We start from the raw sequence: 22,576 nt of genomic DNA on the forward strand, positions 1-22,576 counted from the left end.
TTTTGCCAACGCCTGAAATCATTGCCTTCAAACTTATATAGTTTGCTAAAAACTTCATAGTTATCTCCTGGATTAAATCAACCATCTTTGCCAAACATGAAATATCAATTCGAATGTTAGGGTTTATAAAAGGATTTAGGGTAGAAATTTGGATTCCATGTGGATCAATGTCACACCCCCACCCACCGACGGAAATGTCAAGGTGATGAAAATTAGTGATCATATTTATTGAACATACATTGAACAATACAAATATAATCTTCTATTATTATCGAAATAGAAATTACATTGTTGATGACTATTGCTAAATCGCGATACACGCCTAACAATTTAGCGTTTACAAGGGTATACTATAATAACGAAAAGTCTTATATGCGAACTCTTCCAACTTGCTAATAAACCTAAGAATACATGCATTAAGATACGTCAATAAAATTTGTTGGTGAGTTCTACATGATTTTGACACAGAGTGCTTTTATAACTAAAAGTGTTTTTAATAAAATGTTGTCTGGATGACCAGTTTTTATAAAAGTGTACTTTTTCTAACCAAAAACTATAAAATAAAATAAGTTATAAAAGTGTATTTGGACTAATTAGAAATATCTTTTGTTTAAATCCAAAAGTACAAAATTTGGAAAAATACATATAAGTAAGTCAGACTTATATCAAATTTTATGGTTTTCATAACCAAAATGCATTTTTATATAATGGTTTTGAATTATATAAAAATAAGGCATGTCACCCTTTGTGAAAACATAAAACAACTAACTTTACTCTTGAAATTTCGTAGAAACAATTGTATAGTTTATGTGTTAAACTCAAAAGTTTCAAGTTTATAAAATTTATATGATCGTGTCGTGATATTAATTAAGTGTTATCTTACTTAATTTGGAAACTGACACTTTTTCAATGGGGCAAACTCCTCCCATATAAATGTAGTGTTTTGGTACAAAAACAATTGGTTTTTATAAATAACTTATTAAATCTAAGTTAATAAATCTTGACCAATCGTGTCACGATGTTAATTAAGTGTTATATGACTTAATTTTGTGTAATGATACTTATTCTTTTGAGTCACGAACTATCCCACTACATACAAGCTCTTTCAACTAGTATAAGTGAACAAAAACCTCATATAAGTCTAATATCAATTATAAACGGTAACAAAACAAACTTAGATGTATATAATGAGCACATAACCAAACTATGACGAACACCTCTACACCAAAACGACAAGGGATGTGCTGAAAGTTCACACCACGTTTTATCAGCGTGATGAGTTGAGTAGTGTAGAAATGTCAACGTCTGTTTTCTACTCGTCAAACGATGGTTGTAACTAGCAACCATTCGCGGGATGTCTACCCGTATAAATCAGTACCATCGATCTATACTTGACATTCCACATTCCGTACGGATTAACGGTTATAACAGAGAGGATTTTACTAAGATATACAGTCTTAGTGTAGTGATAAATAAAACTCATATAGCTTAGGAAATAATCCTAGCTCCTATGGATTTTAGAAGCGAACATAGCTCTATAGGAAACTCGTGTATGTTGGATCCTAACAATGTGTCTAGGCATCCTAATCTTAAATCTTACATTATAAGTTCATAAAACACTTATAATTCTTTGATTTTACTAATAATTATTGATTTAAGTCTTTTAGTATTTGAGATTCGTAAGAGTTAACATATTTTCAAATTTTATTGTCTGTCGCGACGAAACTTGGTCAGCATAACAATTACTTTTATAACATTTTCCAGGTTCAACCAACGTGAAACCAACAATTTCCATAATAATCGATAAGTTACGTAGTTGATACGTTATATAACTTCTTAGATAACGATTCTTAAATTCCGGAAATCAATTATACTATCATATATGACAAATTTCACAATTTAGTAAAAATAATTTATATTTTTATAATAATTATAATATATTAAAATGGTTTTTAAGCTCATTTTTACATAATGTCAAAGAGTATAATAATAGTTGATTTTTGGTATTTTCAAATAATCAATTTATATTTTCTTAAACTTTTATTTTCAACAGTTTAAGGTGATGTACCTTCTTTTTATACCTAAATATGTTGAATAACATCTTTGATTATAATATATATATATATATATATATATATATATATATATATATATATATATATTAACATGCACAAACTTATATATGACGCATACCATAATCCGGTGATGGCAAATCCATCGATGGAGGAAGAGCCATCGAGACTGGTGATCCTCTTGGCCTCATTAACCTCATCTCCAACCATAAATCGAGGCAAGCAGGAGGAAGCGGAGGCGGTAGCTGGTGGTTGTGTTTGACAACAGTGGTGGCGAGGGGGCTGCTCTGGCAACTTCCTAGTCGTTTCTTATTATCTGTCCCGATAATAAACACAATGGAGGGAGGAGCTGAAGAAAGTAACAAATTCAAGGTTGTTTTGTTGGTCCGATCGACAGGGAAGGAAGAAAGCCAATAGGCTGCTGCCCCTTTTTGATTTCGTCAGAAACATAGCTCCCCCTCCAGTAGGAGGTGAGTTGCCGGAAAATGTAGAAACGGGAGAGAGGGAGGTGATTGTAGAGAGAGAAGATGGTAGCTTCAAAATGAAGCATTTTCTGTATTATTGAAGTATTCCATTGACTTTTTGATGGACTTTTATGGCAACCAACATGTGCAATTGTACTTTAGTGATGTAAATCCCGCTTCTCGATTATCGTGTCATCATAGTGTCTTAATTTTTTTTTCTGAAAGTGTCGGCTTATTGTCTCGGTGGTGGTGGTTCCAATTATACAGACATAATTCAATTCCGATATACAGAACTCCGGGAAATGACGTTTAAAGTTTCACGATTAATTGTTTCAGATTTGATAGTTTTTTACGAATTCATTTTTTCTTAAGATTAAAAATGTCATAAAAATGAAATTGAATAATATACCACAATTTGAGTTCAAGAACGTGTTAAAAAACAATTTACAAGGTTCGTAGCTATTTCAAAGGAAGCAGTGTAGAGTTCGTTTCAGGAAAATCAGATAAATAATGATTTTATAACTTAAAAGATGTGTAACTCCCTCATACGATCTCCGTTTTGGACGTTGTTTATATCAAAAGAATCAGAAAAACATATTTTATTCAAATTTCTTATATATAGCTCTCAATAATACTTAATGCAAAAAATTTATTTTTCGACATCAATTAAAACTTATTTTATGAATTGCTTTCCAATTGTTAACGACTGTCAATTTTGAGAAATTTCAAGATATTCCGTATAAGATTTCAAGTATAATGACTTTAACTACACTCAAGAACAAAAAATACTAAACAATAGGTCCTTTAACAGCTATGTTTGTGGCGCTTTGACCTGCAGACTTTGACCAATTATTACAAATTGTTACAGTCGTGTAAGTTTCGCTTTTTGAATTGATGTTTCTACCCTATGCATGGGTTAAAAGAAATCAAGCATATGATAATTTAAAGGGACACTTACAAATCTAGTCACAGAAATGCAAGCGAAGTTGCTAGAAGAATTATGAGTTCGCCAGAGAAGAAGAAGAGTTGAGATAGGTCGTATACGAATCAAAGAGAAGATCTGTATTTATACATGAAAATTAGGGTTGTGATTAGGTTTGTTGTCTTATGAATTAGTCAAGTAATCACAAAATTAATGACATGATTAATGGTTTCTAAAACTAATGAGATTTGCCAATTTTACCGTAATCACCCACTAGAATTCGAATTTTCCAACGCTAGGAGCTCTGCCCCTTGGACCATGCAAGGGGCGTAACCCCCTTGACCCCCACTATTTTGTCGTACGACTTATAATTCGATCTTATATATGTGCACTTTACAGACATCGAACATATAATATATAGTACAAATTATAAGCCTTTAGCTAACATATTAATTCCAGTTACACAAAATGTCCGGTGACACCAACAATCGGTGGTGCATGCATCAAATTCTCAAACCTCTGAAGACCCCTCAAATCATTTTGCATAGTTTTTGCAACATTCTTCTTAGCCAAAGAAAAAACCACATGATCCATCACATCATTTCCTCATGTTCTTCATCAATGTTTATCGCCGACATATTCATCTCCGATAACCAATCACTTTTCTAATTGCATCCGATTGAAAAAAAGAGGAAATATTTGTATATGAATGTGTGAGTTGGATTTGTCAAGTGTGAAATCGCACCCTAAAAATCACAAGGAACGCTCCCTAAAAACCGCACATCATAAATCGAATAAAAAACCTGCAATCAAACGAGGATTAGTGACATAAAGCGACACTCATGGTCTTCTGCCTTTCTCTATCATCTAGATCACATCGGTGACATTGGTGCTGATTCAAACACTTAACACTGAATCTTTGCTCTGTTCATGTATTAAGATAAGGACAATGAAGAAGATGTACCGAGGTGGTGGTGGTTGTTCTTGAAGGCGATGGAGATGAAAGGGAAGAAGACGAAGGGGATGAAGATAGCGAGGTGAGGGTGGTTTTATTTCCTTTTTTGGTTAATTAAAACAAATTTTGTCGTTAAATAAAAAAGATAAAATAAACCAAAAATGGCAAATAAATCGTTTATATGACTTAGGGACCATTTATGTAAGTTATAGAAATCATAAGGATTATATTCACAAAAAAATTGTAAGTTATAGAAATCACAAGGACTATATGCATAAAATTTTTTATAAGTTATAAAAATCACAAGAACTATATTTGTAATTTTTTTTATTAAAGACTAAAGTTATAACTTTTAATAAACCACAGGACCATGTATATTTATATAAAAAAAAAACTATGAAAAAAGTTTGGATTAGATACGCTTATAATTGCGCCCAAACAACCTAATTTTTTTCAAACTTTGTAAAACACGAGGATTCACAGCACGCATCTACCCGAGAAGGCAGCCATGGAAAAAAACATTATTTTATATGCGACTCGTGCACTGCATGTGATACATCTGTTACAACTTTTGTCTTTTACTTGCCACTTTCCGATTTCATATGTACTTAAGTACTTTTGTTAACATATTGTATTTATTTTTTCTTTAAAATCATGAAATAATTTTTCTCTACCGAAACCACAATCCTCCACGTATACGTATTGTACTTATGGACTAATTTAGTCATTTGAATTTTGATAAAGGTTGTAAAAATAGATACAAATCATAGAGATACACTTTTACAAAAAAAAAAAAGATATTCTCAAATTAGGTTACAAGAATAATGTTCGATTTTTATTTTTTTAATAACTAATTCGTAAGGAATATGAATAATATTAATATATTATGAACTAAAAAGATTTTGAAAGAAAAACAAAATAAAATCAAGAGTTATTGCTTACTTTGATTGAATGCAAGCAACAGATAAAAACACCCTCACTGTGTGTGGGTCGCACCCATCTTAAGTGCTCCTCTCTCTCTTATCTTAGATCTTCCCCCACCTTCTCCCTCTCAAGCGCGTGTCTCACGTGCCACTATTCTTGTAACTTACAAGTTACAAGTAACAAACACCCCTCAAAAACCCACCACAAAATCCCAATAATTTGAAACCAAAAAAAGAAAATTTCAATCGCCATATCCTAAAGGTACGCTATTTTACTTTAGGTTTTGTTTATTACTTTATGGGTATGGGTATATAGTATATACGTTTTGAGATTCTGTATCTATCTGTGTGTGTTCTTGTAGATATATTGTGTGTTTTGTTTGGAAACTGGTTAATTGGGAGTAATCAAAAGTGTAAATTTCAATCCCCATATCATACAGGTACGTTCTTTTTGTTCAATTTGATCTATTTTTACTTTGCTTGGTGTAGTGTGTGTATTTGTTTGTTGTAAAAATGGTGAATTGGGAATTGCAGGGTGGTTTTGAGAAGATACCCAGATCATGAAACCTGTTAGAATTCCAATGAGATGAACTTGAGGCAAAGACCAGTACCCACTCGCGGACGGGGGAATCCCGACGCGCCGCCACATGCGACGAGGCATGAGGAGCCGTATAACATAATCCCTATACACAGTTTACTCTCTGATCATCCATCTCTTCGGTACCCAGAAGTGAGAGCGGCTGCTGATGCTCTACGCGCCGTCGGGGACCTCCGTCGGCCGCCGTTTAGAGAATGGCGAGATGGGATGGACCTTATGGACTGGCTCGGTGCTTTTTTCGGGTTTCAAAACGACAACGTTCGGAATCAACGGGAGCATCTCGTCCTCCACCTTGCCAACGCCCAAATGCGGCTCTCCCCGCCGCCAGCCATCGCCGATAACCTCGACCCTGGTGTTCTCCGGGAATTCCGTCGGAAACTTCTTAAGAATTACAAGTCATGGTGCTCTTTCCTCCGACGAAAATCACAGGTTCGCCTCCCACATTTCCGTCAAAACCCCGACACCCACCGCCGGGAACTTTTATACGTAGCTATGTACCTACTCATCTGGGGTGAAGCCGGGAATCTCCGATTCACACCAGAATGTCTCTGCTACATCTACCATCACATGACCATGGAATTAAACCAAGTTCTCTCCGGCGACACAGACGCCAACACCGGCCGTCCATTCAACCCCTCCATCTCCGGCGAAAACGCGTTTCTGAACAAAATCATCACCCCAATTTACAAAACAATCAAAACGGAAGTAGACAGAAGCAGAAACGGAAAAGCCCCACATTCAGCCTGGAGAAATTACGATGACATAAACGAATTCTTCTGGAGTCGCAAATGCTTCAAGAAACTCAAATGGCCATTAGATCTCTCCTGCAACTTCTTCATAGACGACCCAAAAGCCATAAACCGAATCGGTAAAACCGGATTCGTGGAGCAACGAACATTCTGGAACATCTGCAGAAACTTTGACCGATTATGGGTTTTGCTCATCTTGTTCTTCCAAGCCTCCATGATTGTAGCCTGGAGAGAAACACAGTTTCCATGGCAGGCACTTGAAGATCGTGATGTACAAGTTGAATTACTCACAGTCTTCATAACATGGGCTGGTCTTCGATTCGGTCAATCAATTCTCGATGCAGGAACACAATACAGTCTGGTTTCAAAAGATTCAAAACTTCTTCTCTTTCGTATGATCATGAAATCAATAGTATCATTAACATGGGTCATCGTCTTCACCATCTTCTACATCCAAATCTGGATCCAAAAAAACTCAGATGGGCGGTGGTCCGATGCCGCCAATGATAAAATCATCGTGTTCTTAAAATCCGGATTAGTCTACATCATTCCAGAAGTCCTCGCATTGCTTCTTTTCATCATCCCATGGGTCAGAAACTTCATTGAAGAAACCGATTTCATACTTTTCGACATGCTAACATGGTGGTTCCATTCCCGACTCTATGTAGGACGAGGTTTACGCGAAGGTTTAGTCAATAACATCAAATACACACTCTTTTGGATCATTATATTACTCTCAAAGTTCTCATTTTCTTACTTTCTTCAAATTAAACCGCTCGTGGCCCCCACAAAAGCCCTAGCACGCCTCCATCTCGATCGATACAACTGGCATGAATTCTTCAGCAACACAAACCGAATGGCGATTGTTATGGTTTGGCTTCCCGTTGTTTTGATGTATTTAGTTGACATGCAGTTATGGTACACGGTTTTTTCGGCTCTAGTCGGGTCGATTATCGGGTTGTTTTCTCATTTGGGCGAGATCCGGAACATCGAGCAGTTAAGGTTACGGTATCAGTTTTTCGCGAGCGCGTTACAGTTTAATTTGATTCCGGAAGATTTATCCGTGACGGCTAAAGATTCTCTTGTTCAAAAGCTTCGTAACGCGATTCGTCGGGTCAAACTCCGGTACGGGCTCGGTCAACCATTTAAGAAACTTGAATCGAGTCAAGTTGATGCGAGAAGATTCGCGTTGATTTGGAATGAAATTATATTCACAATGAGGGAAGAAGATCTAATTAGTGATAGAGAGGTGGAGCTCATGGAGTTGCCGCCTACCTGTTGGGGGATCATGGTGGTCCGGTGGCCGTGTGTGCTTTTGGGTAATGAGCTCAGCCTTGCACTCAACCAGGCCAGTGAACTTTCCGGTGCACCGGACCGCTGGGTTTGGTTCCGGATTTGTAACAGCGAGTATCGCCGGTGTGCGGTGATCGAGGCGTATTGTAGTATCCGGTATTTACTACCCGAAATCATTGAAAAAAGATCCGAAGAATACGGGATTGTTAAACGGTTATTCGATGAAATCGACCATTGGGTTTCAATCGGCGAGTTTATGAAATTTTATAAATCGCAAAAACTCCCGATGATTCACGCGAATTTGATCAATCTTGTTGAAACTTTGATGGCACCCGTTCAAAACATGAACAAGCTTGTTGACATTTTGCAAGCGCTTTATGAGATCATGGTTAAAGAGCTCCCAAAAACTAAAAAGCCTGCGTTCCAATTGATTGAAGAAGGTTTAGCCCCGAGGAACCCTGCAAAAACCGAAGAGGGTTTACTTTTCGTGAACAAAGTCCGGTTTCCGAAACCCGAAGACGCGTTTTTTCACCGACAGTTACGGCGGTTGCACACGATTTTAAAATCCCGGGACTCGATGCGGAACATCCCGAGAAACATCGAGGCCCGGAGACGTATCGCGTTTTTTAGCAACTCGCTTTTCATGAACATCCCACGGGCCCCACAAGTCGAGAAAATGATGGCGTTTAGTGTTTTGACTCCGTATTATGACGAGGATGTTTTGTATAAGAAAGAAGCGCTTCGAAGCCCGAACGATGACGGGATTTCCACTTTGTTTTATTTGCAGAAAATATACGAAGACGAGTGGGAGAATTTTATGGAAAGAATGCGTGGAGATGGGATGAAAGATGACAATGAAATTTTCACTACAAGAACCCGAGACCTTCGTGTTTGGGCCTCATATCGGGGCCAAACTTTGGCCCGAACTGTTCGGGGAATGATGTATTATTATCGGGCTTTGAAAATTCTTGCGTATCTTGATTCCGCTTCTGAAGTGGAAATCAGACAGGGGTCACAAACTGTCGATTACCTGGCGGGTTCACGGGGTTTGAACCGGACCGTTAGCGAGACCGGGTCTGCAATTATGAAGTTTGTATACGTTGTTGCGTGTCAGAATTACGGGTCCCAGAAGCAAAAAGGCGAACCACAAGCAGAAGATATCGCGATTTTAATGAAAAACAATGAGGCCCTTCGGGTTGCTTATGTGGACGAGGTTCGTTTGGGTCGGTCTGAAGTCGAGTATTATTCAGTTCTTGTAAAGTACAATGACCACTTAAAGAAAGAAGAAGAAATTTACCGCATAAAATTACCGGGCCCGATGAAGCTCGGGGAAGGAAAGCCCGAGAACCAAAACCACGCGATAATTTTCACGCGTGGCGATGCGTTACAAACAATCGACATGAACCAAGATAATTCGTTTGAAGAAGCCTTGAAAATGCGAAACCTTCTAGAAGAATTCAAAGTCAACCACGGTATCCGAAAACCAACAATCCTAGGAGTCCGGGAAAACATCTTCACGGGGTCCGTCTCCTCGCTCGCGTGGTTCATGTCAACGCAAGAAATGAGCTTCGTGACACTCGGTCAACGGGTTCTCGCGAACCCGTTGAAAGTCCGGATGCATTACGGGCATCCGGACGTGTTTGACCGGTTCTGGTTCTTGACACGTGGCGGAATAAGCAAAGCCTCAAAAGTAATCAACATTAGTGAAGACATATTTGCGGGATTCAATTGCACCTTACGTGGTGGAAATGTAACACATCATGAATACATTCAAATCGGAAAGGGTCGGGATGTCGGGTTGAATCAAATTTCAATGTTTGAAGCCAAAGTCGCGTCTGGAAACGGCGAACAAGTTTTGAGCCGTGATGTTTATCGGTTGGGCCACCGGCTCGACTTCTTCCGGATGTTGTCATTTTTTTACACAACAGTCGGGTTTTATTACAACACAATGATGATGATTGTTATGGTTTATACTTTCTTGTGGGGCCGGCTTTATCTTGCGTTGAGTGGGGTCGAGGGGGCTGCTATGGACAATACAAAGTACAACAAAGCATTCGGGGCGATTATAAACCAACAATTTGTAGTCCAAATCGGGGTTTTCACTGCTTTACCAATGATAGTTGAAAACTCGTTAGAACACGGGTTTTTATCCGCTGTATGGGACTACCTAACAATGCAGTTACAGCTCGCCTCGGTTTTCTTCACTTTCTCGATGGGGACCCGCAGCCATTACTTCGGGCGTACGATATTACACGGTGGGGCGAAATACCGGGCCACGGGTCGCGGGTTTGTTGTTGAACATAAAAAATTCGCGGAAAATTATCGGTTATACGCGCGAAGTCATTTCGTGAAAGCAATTGAACTCGGGGTGATTTTAACGGTTTACGCTTCCAATACCCCGTTATCCGTATCAAATTTCATTTACATAATTTTGAATATTTCAAGTTGGTTTTTAGTGGTTTCGTGGATCATGGCCCCGTTTGCGTTCAACCCGTCGGGTTTCGATTGGTTGAAAACGGTTTATGACTTCAAGGATTTTGTTAGATGGATTTGGTATTCAGGCGGGTCGTTGGCGAAAGCGGATATTAGTTGGGAAACGTGGTGGTATGAAGAGCAGGATCACTTGAGAACAACCGGTTTATGGGGGAAATTATTGGAGATAATTCTCGATTTAAGATTCTTCTTTTTTCAATATGGTGTTGTTTACCATTTGAAAATCGCGAACAATAGTACGAGTATTGTTGTTTATTTGATTTCGTGGGTTTTTATGATCGCTGCGGTTGCGGTTTATATTGTGATCGCGTATGCGCAGGATAAGTTCGCGGCGAAAGAGCATATAAAATACCGGCTTGTTCAGCTTCTTGTGAGTTTTGTGATTGTGGTTGTGGTTTTGATGCTTTTGGAGTTTACCAAATTGACGATTTTGGACATGTTTTCGAGTGTTTTGGCGTTTATACCGACTGGTTGGGGGATTATATCGATTGCACAAGTTTTGAGGCCGTTTTTGGAAAATTCGATTGTTTGGGATACGGTTGTTTCGTTGGCTCGGCTTTATGATATGTTGATTGGAATGTTTGTTTTGGCTCCTCTTGCTTTTTTGTCATGGATGCCCGGATTTCAAGCCATGCAAACGAGGATTTTGTTTAATGAAGCATTTAGTCGAGGACTTCAGATATCTAGGATTCTTACCGGGAAGAATATTAATTTGGAGTCGTGATATCGAGGGTATGTTTGTCATTTTTCATATTGGAAAACTCGTGTTTTATTTTCTTAATATCATAACGTTTTTGACTTTTTGGGTTGGAGTTTGACTCTTTTGTATGATTGGTTAATTGGTTTTCAGGTTTTGGGTGTAAGAATGATGATAATGTCCTTGAATTCATCAAGCTGCTCACCATGGGATCCATTTTTGCATCGTTATTTTGTATTGTTAAACATTTGTTTTTTTGATGTTTTGAACATAATCGAAGGGTGTTAGCCTTAGTGGTTAGATTTTTGCAGTTAAATATGTACATATTTGTGTAGGGGTTGCTCATTAGTCAAATTGCAGTGAATAGCAACGTACTTTCTGCCAATGTACTTTTTTTCATCCATAATAACAACATACTTACATTTTGTTACACCAATATGTAGAATGAATGTACCTAATTTGTTACATATTTTGTAACGAAATACAAGTGACATTGCTATTACTGGTTATTAACTGTTATTATTAATAAAGGATGTTAGCATGTTGCTAATAGAATACCTACAATTCATAAAACAAACAAACGAACGAACGAAGTTTCTTATATGAAAGGTAGAAATAAATCTAAACTGTTTCTTTTACAACTAAGTTTACATACAAAGCAAAACCAACAACATTACAAGTCAACAAGCCCAAAAAACTCATCCTTCTTGAGTATTAACAGCTACTTTCTGATACATAAAACTTTCTCTAAATCTCTTTGGCAAAACCGATCTCCCCCCAAATCGTTGCTGCACATAAACCACAAGAACACAAAATGTCCCACCAAAACACACAACAACATCCCAAATTGTCGAATAGAAATCCATCCCAGGATTCGCATATATTTTATCATAAAACCACAAAGAACTATGCGATCGATAAATATCATAAACATGAGGCAACAATCTCACAATTGTAGAACCGATATAAAACGAAGGAGCAAGAACCACGTTACGCGTATCACAAAACAAATTGAACACAATTTGTGGTATCAAGAATGTGTCAAGAACTATACCGAAGTAAGACTCGAGTTCCCCCCAAAAAGTCATGTTTTTTGATGCGTGAAGTTGTAACAAATGTGCAAAAAAAGCGAATATATATAACGGGAATGTTACATATAAAACCTTTCGATCAAATTCCCAGAGGTTTTTGTTTTTGTTATTGTTATTCTCATTGCCATTTCTTGAACACCAAGTGAGTTGGAGTAAACGGGATTGAAGAAGGAAAGCGACCATTGTGATGACACGAACAAGAACCTCGTTTACTTCTAGCCATTGATCAGTTCCAAGAAACACGTTTTGCTTTTGATTTTTGATAAAAATCGCTTCGAAATTGAGTAAAAGTGGGATCATATGAGCCAAGGTGAGAACAGTTAACATGATAATGGAAGTTTCCGGAAGGAATTCGGGATTCTTTTTGACATGAAAGAGTTGGAACGCGATGAAAATGCACGCGAGTGTGTTTGAAATTAGAACCATGGTGATCTCAAGATCCATTCGCCATATCGATTCTCTTGCTTGGACTGTTGTTATTGAGCTCGACCCAAATTCAACGGGCTCGAAGTATAACGGGTCGGGTTTTGTTCTTGTGGATTTGATCGACCCGTGAACCAACCCGCGTTTTGAGTAGTTGATGTTGATTAGCAGCTCACAATCTAAGGATCTTTTCTTTTGGAACTTTTCATATGGCATATGCTTACAACCAATCATACATATAACACCATTTTTAGTGTTATACACGCCTTCTGCTGAGATTTCAACCATTTTTGACCCTGGGATATTACCACCGAATTCAAATTCGCCACGTGTCGTGAAGCTCATGACATAGCTAATGTTAATATACTCGTTTATTGAACTATGATTCCCTTCGATCATGGAAAAAGATGAATAAAATCGGTCACCGATGTAAAAAGGGGATGCATAACCATATGCCATTTGTCCTTTCTTGTTTTTCACCAACATGTCGAACCGTAAATTTGGAGAATTTTCATCTGGGTAAGTCTCTTTCTTTCCTTTTGTGTTACTATCGAGGGTTTTTGAGCATAAATTTGTGATCTTTTTATGTTGGGAATACTCATATGATGCACCTTTGATTCTTGAGTGTAGGTTTGCAGGGCTATAAATAGAGACATGGCCAAGATTCTTTCGTTTTGTACTCCACATTCGCCCTATGATACTACTCCTGTTTTGTAGACTAAGACTTGAAGGTAAACTGAAAGCTAATCTAATCGAACAATCTCTTGCAGACATTTTATCGAACAGTTGGCATGCGACTAACTCTAGACGGTTCTTCTTCTTGTTCCAAACTCCTTCTGCAACCAGACTAGTGAGTGGATAAAATGACATTCCTCTACCGTAGGTAGAATTAGAGAACTGCAAAATGTACCGAACTTTTCCATCTTCTAAGCAATCTACGACTTTGATTGACAGGAAACGTGGAAAAGTTTCATCGCCTACTGTTATAAAGCTACAAGAAACGTTCTTACAGTCGTAGGTATTGTAATCCAATTCGAATCTGAGACCCCATGTTATGACCGAGCATATCCCACGCCTGTAAGCCGTCCGGGCATCTGGTAGACTAAGAGAGGTGTTCTCCATATCATCGTAGATGCTAAAACCATCGCTGTTGATCTCTTTATTGATGTAAGTATAATTATACCCCATACGTGAAACACCCAAGATCGAAATGGGTTTAAAATAAGTAGCTGAACCCGAAGGCGTGATGCTTTGTAATGTACCATTGATCAAACTAGTATCAAGAACAGAAGAATTGGGATAATCAAGCTTGAAAACAACATTCACAGGGGTTAAAGTACTTACCGATCCTGAACCAACCATACATAGCTTCCCAGAATCCGAATCCCAAAACCCGAATAACCTAAACCCAGCTCCGACGTTTGTACGAGGCTCCCAACGCGGTGGTCGGAACTTAACAAGCCGTAATCTTCTCCGTGGAGTATTGCAGGAAAAATAATCAATAATGCCCGGCCCAACAAGGTTAAGAACGGCATTAACCTTAACAATCCCTTTCGATTTCGTCTCGTAAGCTTCCCGGGTGGAAAACGATGCGACTTGAGAGGAAACGGGATTAAAATTGAATTGGGGATTTTCATTTCCTAAGCTATACACCGCTTTATCTAACCGGAGGAAATCATCCCGCAATAATTGGGTTTCTGTAAATGGGGATTCACGAACCACATCATTACAGTATCGAGAGTACGGAACTTCTGAGAAATCGCGGTGAATTGAGGTAGATTTTGTGATGAAAGCCAAGAAAATTAGAACGAATTGGAGGAAATTCAAAGGGGGAAACGAAACCCTGATTCCAGATTTCACAAAATTAACCGAACAAGATAGTATCTCCATTGGAACCAGATTTGGTGAGAAGCTAAATCCTCATATTCTCTCTCTAAATCTATATATGTTTCTCTCTCCATACGTATAGATTTAGGATTTTCTATCTAAAAATAGTGCATCTTCAACCAGAATCTTCTGACCCCGCATAAACATGTTGTACGTTGTGCATTAAGTATGGCACGCCGCTTACACACATATCGTGAAAGGAGTGTCTTGTACATCATGCTGTAACGTTTGTAGTGTGATTAAAGTCAAATAGTTACTTTGGATTTGGTCCATGAAAGTCAAAAGGAATATCTTTCAAAAGTAACCCTGAAGTATTGAGATTCAAGAAAATTGGACCTTGCTGGATGATTATTCATTATTGAATATAATGACTATGTAAAACAAACAAAATATGTGTAATAAACAGATATTATTATAAATTTCCAAAATTGTATATACAACAAAAAATGGTAACCTGATAAATCTAAACAATGAAAAAGAAAAAAAAAACATATAAAAGTATGAGCCCAAAAATTAATATTCTAAACAGGGATCAAAAGAATGATTTATTCTTTTGCTTGCATGTAACTCCGACTTCGACTGGTGGCGTTTCTATTCCCCGGATCAATTTTCCGGTGTCGCCTCGAACTTGATCTTTTCTCTTTCCGGCGTTTTGTCGACGGTGTTTTTCTCGGATTACTTACAATGTTTTCCGTCGATCTTTTTTGTGGTTTATTATCAGTAATATTGAAAACGATCGGTGCACCAGAAAGCCGTGGTGGTGGTGGTGGTGGCGCCCAATGCTCCAAAACATCTCGATGGTATCCCTGCACCATGGGTCAACAAAACTGATTTCAAGATTCAAATTTTAATGGTTTTTTCAAGTTTTTGAAAGAAATTCATCGGCTACATTAAAACTAATAAGAAATTATTGAAAAGGTAACGTGTTAAATGCCGAATTTGAAACAAAATCCATATCAATGTCGCGTTTTAAAAACGAACTGGTTTGACTTGAGTAGTCAACGCTTGGATTCAAGAAACACAAAGCATATCATATATATACCTGAACTACAAAGTTTCGCCTTTCGCAGTCCCAAAACATGTTAACGGTCCAATTAGTCTTGGACCGGATCTTGTCCCGAACCGTGGAAAAGCTAATTTGATCTCGAGAAGTAAACCGGTCAACTTCGTTGAACCAAAGACAAGTAAAAAGATTAGAAATCGGAATGTGTTCACGTATTACAACACATCCTTCAGGCACATCTGTCATAAAAAAAAATTAAAAAAAAAAAACTTATTCCAATAATCAGTTTCAAAAATCTGATTTTTTAGACACTAAATGATCATAGTATATACAATCATCGTACCACTTCTAATAGGAAGCTTGGCAGAAGAATACGGCGTTAAGCCTTCCCGTTTATAAAAGTCAATCTGAAAGTCAATGGAGGCATTATCGTACTTCCCAGCAGCCTTATTAGCTTCAGCTTCTAGAAACACATCAAACCGTTTATAATGTCTAGATATTGCGAAAATAGCATTCTCCCTCCACAAAAACCTGAATTTACATAAGTCATGTTTAAAATTTGAACAAACTTCTTTCTGTATTAAATTCTTCAGATAACAAATAAAAACACTTACCTTTCAAGGATTTGATAAGGGTCAACCATAAGCATAAGTTTCCCATCCAACCATATAGAGTACTTAGCATTTGGGAAAAGCCTATGAGATAAAAGTTTTGGAACCTGTCACAAACCTAACTTTATTAAAAAAATATTTTTTTTTAATAAAGGAAAAAGGTAAAAAAAAAACAGAATGCTATAACTAGGTTAGATTTTTCAAAGTACAATGTCTGAATAAGAAATATCTGTTATTTACCTTCCCATTGCGCCTTGGGTCAGTGTAAGGGAGGTTATAGATAACAACAACTCTCCACAATCCAATCTTCTTGCTATCATCCAAATGACCTGAATTCCTCAAAAACTTTTCTGTTTCTTCATCAACAAACATGAAAAAGCACACATTTTGCTTTGCAGTTTCACTTATATTCTTTGGTTGTTGAATCAAATCATAAGCCCCTGTATAAAATTTAAATAATCACCACACTATTCATGATTCAAGGAGTGTGTGTAAATGTGTACTGAAATGTTCTAGAAGGATACCAAATATTGCAGATGAAACCACAATTCCATGACACATGTCCATTAAAAGAAGATCTGAATCAGCAATATCATATCCTGACTTGCGTCCAGGCCTATCTCCTCTCACAAATCTTTATTATATATTAATGGAAAATGATTAGTGATATGATAAAAATGAAACAAATAAAACAATTCATAAATTTTTAGAGAGAAAGAATCATACCCACAATGCACAGACATTGATTCTTTTACATCATAAGAATCATGTCTTTGTTTTAAAGTAGGATATCCACCAAAATCTGAGCCTCCAAATTCACTTTTGGTAAAACTTTCATCATGAATGAAAGTTAAATTTTGGAGGACAGGTGAAAAAGATGGTGCTTTTGGCATATAAGATATAGCTTCTTCTACTGGAAGGTAACACACTGGACAAGCTGAAACATAAAATGAAAGTAAAAACAAATGAAATGAAAGTAGGATGGTATAATAGCGGATTAAATGCAAGAAATAGCAATGTACTTTTATATATTTGTTTATTATAGCATCATACTTTTATTTTTAGAAAGTACAATGCTATAATTGGGTATATTTATTAAAGTACAACGATGTAATAGAAAGAAGTGAAAGTAGGATGCTATAATACACAAGTATATGAAAGTAGATTGCTATTTCTTGCATTTAACAGTAGTGAACTTACGTCGAGGGCCAGTTCTTTTCTTGTCGGCTGGTGGAGGAGGTAATGTGAAGGTATTACAAGGATGTCCGGGAGGAAGGGTATATCCGGAAAAATAAACAGGTGGTGGAGGAGGGAGGGTGGTGATAGGCGGTGGTGGAGGAGGAGGGTTGGCGGTGATGGGCGGTGGTGGAGGAGGGTGGTGGTTAACAATGTTATCATTATGTCTAACTCTAATCTTCATTTGATCATTGGCTAATGCAGAATTAAGCTCTACTCTTTCTTGATCACTATTTGATGAAGAATATTGAGAAAATCTTACAGTTGAATTGTTCTGGTTAAATTCACCTTCAAAATGGCCCAAAGAGGAACTAATAATTCATTAAAACATTAACAGAGTTATCAACTTTATATCTCTAAATTCTTCAGTTATAGATTTTAATGAAAAGATTTCCAGAATGTATAACTTGAGTCGCAATCATATAAAATGGTTTAAATATCAAAAAGAGTAGATAGTGATAGCTTCAAAATTACTAAAAGGTGTAGATATTGATAGGAAGAAGTGAAGAACAATGGAGAGGGTTTTGATTTTTGTATTCAACTTCTATTAATGATTTTAAGTTTTAACCCTAAACAATGGAGACAGCAACTTGATTGATGAACAATTGCTAATGAACACTAGGAAATGAAGTTGGAATCAAATTAAATAAGAGGTATAAGAACACCAATCAAATTGAACATATTGTTATTATGTATTGATTTCGGGGGAAATGAAAAGCAGACCTTTGGCAATATAAAGTATCCATAACATAGCTGCGAAGGAAGCAAGAGACAAGAGCAGCATTCCAACCTTCTTTCGAGGAGCGAATTTAAAGATCCAAAGGAACGCATTATCCTTCTCTTTATTAACAAACATCTTCGAAGCTTTCTTAGAGGGTGGAATTGGTTGATTCATTTGTTGCTGTAATACCAATCCTCCGTTTTGTGAACTCCCGTAACTTGAAGGTCGTACCACCAATGAACCTAAACACTCAACACTCGATGATCGTGCATCCAATGACGGACTCGTCATTGATTTCTTCCCCCAATACCTCAAATTTCCCAAATGGATTCAATCGGTGGGAGAAACCCCAGAACAAGATGATAACTTCATTGTGAAATTTCGTGATTCAATGCATTGAAATGGAAACAAACATGACCTCATTGAATTTGTTGTGCAGATCTAGAGATTTCGGGTTTTGTGGATACAATTTAGATTTGCAATTGTGGGTATTCGCATGGAAATGCGAAATGGGTTCATTGTCGGATTAAAGAAGGAGAAGTAACAGTGAGTATGGTGGTGGAGGAATGGAGAAGAAGGGGGAGAATGGGCAGAGGTTCATTAGAGCATTTCTTGAAGTTTGTTCTGTTATTTGATGATGCATTCATGTCAACTTCTTTAAATTAAATTATAAATTAAATGTGTTCTAATTTACATCAATTCTTATTTTCTTTATATTAAAAAATAACATATTTTTATTTTTCTCATTTTATGGATTATATGTTGAAAAACCTTATCTCTTGTAAGTTTTACGGTTTTGGTTTTGTTTTTTTTATTATTTTTTATTATTATTTTTTTTTTTAGTTTGGACGAAAATTTGCATTTTATTTGTTAAATCATGCATGCTAGTTGGTTTTGGCAACAATGTTTTTGATCACATGGTTAAACTGCTAATAAAAAATGGTAAACCGTACAATCTGAATGACATGCATCAACTCGTCTCAATATCCATATGAAAAGTCAAGCGCGACACATTAATAATATTTTGAGTGTGTCAGAGTTCAGTTTGAGCTCTAACCTCCTGTATATAATTGCACTCATCGACCTGGAGACTCCCATCGCAAAGACAAGTGACCAGTATATGCTTATTAGGATGCATTTAAGATCTTAAAAACTAATTAAATCGATTAACTCGGTATTTATTCAAACTTGACTTCATGGTACAAATCGTCTTCCATCACTCTCTTTTTCATCTAAAGGACTTATTCATCCTCACAATCAAACTACAAAATTCATGATATGGAAATAAAAATGAAGAAGGTATTAGATGTGAGTGTGGTGACTAACTTGAAATCTTTAATCATTGGTTTCAAGGACTAAGAAAAACCCATGATAAGATTTAAGGGATGTCTTAATTTTCATGCGAGTCATCATCTAATTATTTAAATTAAGATAACTTCGTTGTAAAATTATCTTGGTGTATTTGCATGATCCAGATAAAAAAGTATGGGTTTTTCATGGGGGTTGACTATCATTGTAAACTGAAGACACCTAAAGAAGATAATAAATATTCAAAAGTAATTCGAGTGACAAAGAACAAGATGATGGCTTTATAAATAGCTATACTAGTTTTGCTCTTAGAAATTATGTTGATGCTCACCGATGTATTAATTATGTAACGACTTGATATTTTTCAATTAAATATTCTAGAAAGTTATTAGAATTTTCTATTAAAACGTAGAATTCTAATAACTCAAAACAATTTACATCCCAAACTAATATCGGATTTACAATAAAATCATAATGTAAAATAGTAAGGATATACTAAAAATAAAACTTCTTTTAGTCTAAGTCCTTGCGTTGAGTGGCGGATCTAAAAAAAAATATAGGGTATGTAAAAATCAACTCAAAAATAAAAATAAAAACTACTGTCATTATATGATTATAATATAATTGATAATTGATAATATTCAATAAAAACTAATTGATTAATTACATTTTCATATAACGAAGTTGATAAGTCAACCTTGCTTTGTGTCGTCTTCAACAGATTTAAGATTTTATAGCAAAAATTGCAAATAATGAAGCAATACACTATGTTTATTTATTTTTGTTTATAATTTTAGTTAACGAAATATATATATTTATTTGCTAATACTGTATATTGTTAAAAATTATATATGTAACAAGTTATTAATGTATATATAAAAGACAACTTATAAAGTTACAAAAGGGCTTTTAATAATAAAAAATTATAACCTAGGGGCAGGGTAATATTATGATAAAGGCTTAGGTGTATGAGGAACCCTATTCCCTATAGAAGGCGAACAATTTGCTCTAAGTTTGTAGATGACGAGTCAATAATCTCTTAGCATCTTCGTAGGCTCGTCTCATACTCTACTCGTACTATTATCATCACCTCTTATTATTTCATCTTGCGTCCTTCTCATGCTCTATTTGTCACACCCCCGAACCAGACGGCGGAAACGTCCGACGGCTCGCGTGACTTAAATTGAAATATCATCACAATGAATATACATGAAACATAACACATTCATCACCAAACATTACATAGTACAACTGGCATTGTTTACATCAAGTACATGGTTTACATTACATGATCCCAAAATATAAAGTGTTTGGTGATTAGCAACTACAAAAGAAACTTTCAACACACTGGATGCTTCCTCGTTCTAACGATTACCTGAGAATACAAGTTATTTTGAAAGCGGTCAACATGTATAATGTTGGTGAGTTCATAAGTATGTTTGATGTAAAATAGTTTATGTCGTTCGTAAAACCCAGAAAATCCGATATTTTATGTAATAAGACTTTTCATGAAAATGTTGTGATGGTCCTGTAAGTATATGCGTGAATGATTTCAAAACGTGTATAAAGTTGGCAATTTTTAGCCCTTTTTATGAAAAATGACATATTAGGTCCTTGAACTATTTTTCTTGACATTTTTGACCTAAACACTTAATTAAATGATGTTTTAAGCCCAAAATTTTTATTTAGGACAGTTTCAGCCCCTTAGTTAAAAGATTTGCATTTAAATCCACACTTTTCACAATTTTTACAATTTTTACCCAAAATCCAAAATCTTTGCATTTTTAGTCCCTTTTGATAAATAAGGCCATTTTAACCCCTGAAATAGGTTTATATACGTTTATAGCCCCTGTTTTGAGAAAACTTTCCATTTCAGCCCCTTAATTTTGATTTTTCGCATTTTTGGGCCTAAATAGCCGAAAAGCCCAAATTTTAGCCCATTAGGCTAAAATTTACATTTTTAGTCCTTTAAAAAGCCTAATATTTATAAAAACTCTTATTTTAGATGTTTTCACCTTTTGATCCTTGTAGAAACCGTGAATGACATCTTTTTCCCCATCTTTTGTTTATTTATCAAAAATGGTCCAATAACAAATTTTATGTTGTAGTGTGTTTATTTTAAAGCTTGTATAGTAGTTTATCTTGACATGTTAAGTGAAATATGACCTAGATCACATATTTTTCCTTCTTGAACTATAGATCTCTAAATATCTTTCATTTTTAGCACATATTTACCATAAAAACACAAGAAATCACACATAACATACAAATACACATAGATCTTCACATTTTACTTGTATTCTCCCCCATAAATCATATGAAAACCGAAAATAGAGGGGTATGAACTCACCTTAGGTTTGTGGGTTCGGTTTTGAAGAAAGAAATGGAAGAGTTTGGTCCTAACAACTTCCTTGAGTAGATCTCGAACTCAAGAAGATTTCTAAGAGTATAAACACCAAAAACTTTGTGTAAAGGAATGATCTAACAAGAGAGTGAAGTTATGAAGCTTGGATGTGTAAAGACTTACCAAAGATTGACAACACTTGATGAAGACTCTTGAATCCAAGCCAAATTTTCAAGAATTCCTTGAAGGAAGGAAGAAGATGGCCTTAGAGAGAAATGGAGAGAATTTTTGTGTAGTGTGTGTGTGTGTTGTGTGTCTTCAGCCGAAACAAGAAGAGGGGAGAGGGGAGAGAGTGAGATGAGTTGACATGCATGGAAACATGAGAATGGTGCATGGATACCCTATGTATATTTATGAGGTGACACTACAATTGTCAACCCTCATTTATCCACTCTTTTATATTTTTTTTTTGTTTTACTTGGGTCGAAATGGGCTAAGGAAGGAGGAAGGAATCACTTTGGCCCATTCTTGCCTTGGCTCGAGTTCATGAGGCCCATAAGGAAAACTTACGGCCCATTGGGCCCTTAGGGTAGCTCACAGCCCAATTTTTGTATAAGAGAATGGATTTGAGTCCATTAAAGCTAATCGGATTAGTTATGGCCCAATAAGGCCCATTAAAGATAAACTAGTCCATTTTAGGCTTATAAGGCCCAAAAAGGTTAAGTCTTATGAGAGTGGGTCCAATGAGAGCCCATTTAAGAGTTCTAAGCCCAAAATAGTCAAATT

General features: G+C 36.3%; 2 protein-coding genes, 1 non-coding gene and 1 pseudogene across 7 annotated transcripts; 2 read left to right on the forward strand and 2 right to left on the reverse strand.

Annotated features, from left to right (window-relative positions):
- The first annotated feature begins 5,376 nt into the window (after window positions 1-5,376).
- LOC145123708 (callose synthase 11 pseudogene) lies at window positions 5,377-11,596 on the forward strand (annotated as a pseudogene). Its single transcript, XR_013715249.1, has 4 exons — window positions 5,377-5,598; window positions 5,699-5,776; window positions 5,871-11,201; window positions 11,320-11,596. The product of XR_013715249.1 is annotated as a callose synthase 11 pseudogene (transcript).
- LOC145128152 (small nucleolar RNA J33) lies at window positions 8,903-8,981 on the forward strand. Its single transcript, XR_013716753.1, has one exon. It is a non-coding gene; the product is annotated as a small nucleolar RNA J33 (small nucleolar RNA).
- Window positions 11,597-11,864: 268 nt separating the features above from the next.
- On the reverse strand, window positions 11,865-14,570 carry LOC145126560 (uncharacterized). The gene has a single exon (XM_079061903.1). It carries the CDS (start codon window positions 14,568-14,570, stop codon window positions 11,865-11,867), a length of 2,706 nt encoding a protein of 901 aa, XP_078918029.1.
- A 389-nt stretch (window positions 14,571-14,959) lies between these two features.
- On the reverse strand, window positions 14,960-18,766 carry LOC145123242 (putative hexosyltransferase MUCI70). Of its 4 annotated transcripts, none has more exons than XM_079058453.1 (9): window positions 18,141-18,766; window positions 17,382-17,705; window positions 16,908-17,118; window positions 16,706-16,815; window positions 16,422-16,621; window positions 16,185-16,288; window positions 15,914-16,101; window positions 15,610-15,809; window positions 14,960-15,373 (listed from the first exon to the last, which is right to left on the reverse strand). In XM_079058453.1, exons 1-9 carry the CDS (start codon window positions 18,427-18,429, stop codon window positions 15,113-15,115), a joined length of 1,887 nt encoding a protein of 628 aa, XP_078914579.1. In that variant the 5' UTR covers window positions 18,430-18,766; the 3' UTR covers window positions 14,960-15,112. The 4 variants fall into 4 exon arrangements, with proteins under 4 accessions (XP_078914579.1, XP_078914580.1, XP_078914582.1 ...); XM_079058454.1 differs by having other exon boundaries at window positions 17,382-17,728; window positions 18,208-18,369; XM_079058456.1 differs by having other exon boundaries at window positions 18,208-18,332.
- Between the last annotated feature and the right edge of the window lie 3,810 nt (window positions 18,767-22,576).

The sequence above is a fragment of the Lactuca virosa genome, chromosome 7 (genome assembly GCF_052849685.1).
Source record: "Lactuca virosa cultivar CGN04683 chromosome 7, Lactuca_virosa_CGN04683_v6, whole genome shotgun sequence".
Classification (NCBI taxonomy): domain Eukaryota; kingdom Viridiplantae; phylum Streptophyta; class Magnoliopsida; order Asterales; family Asteraceae; genus Lactuca; species Lactuca virosa.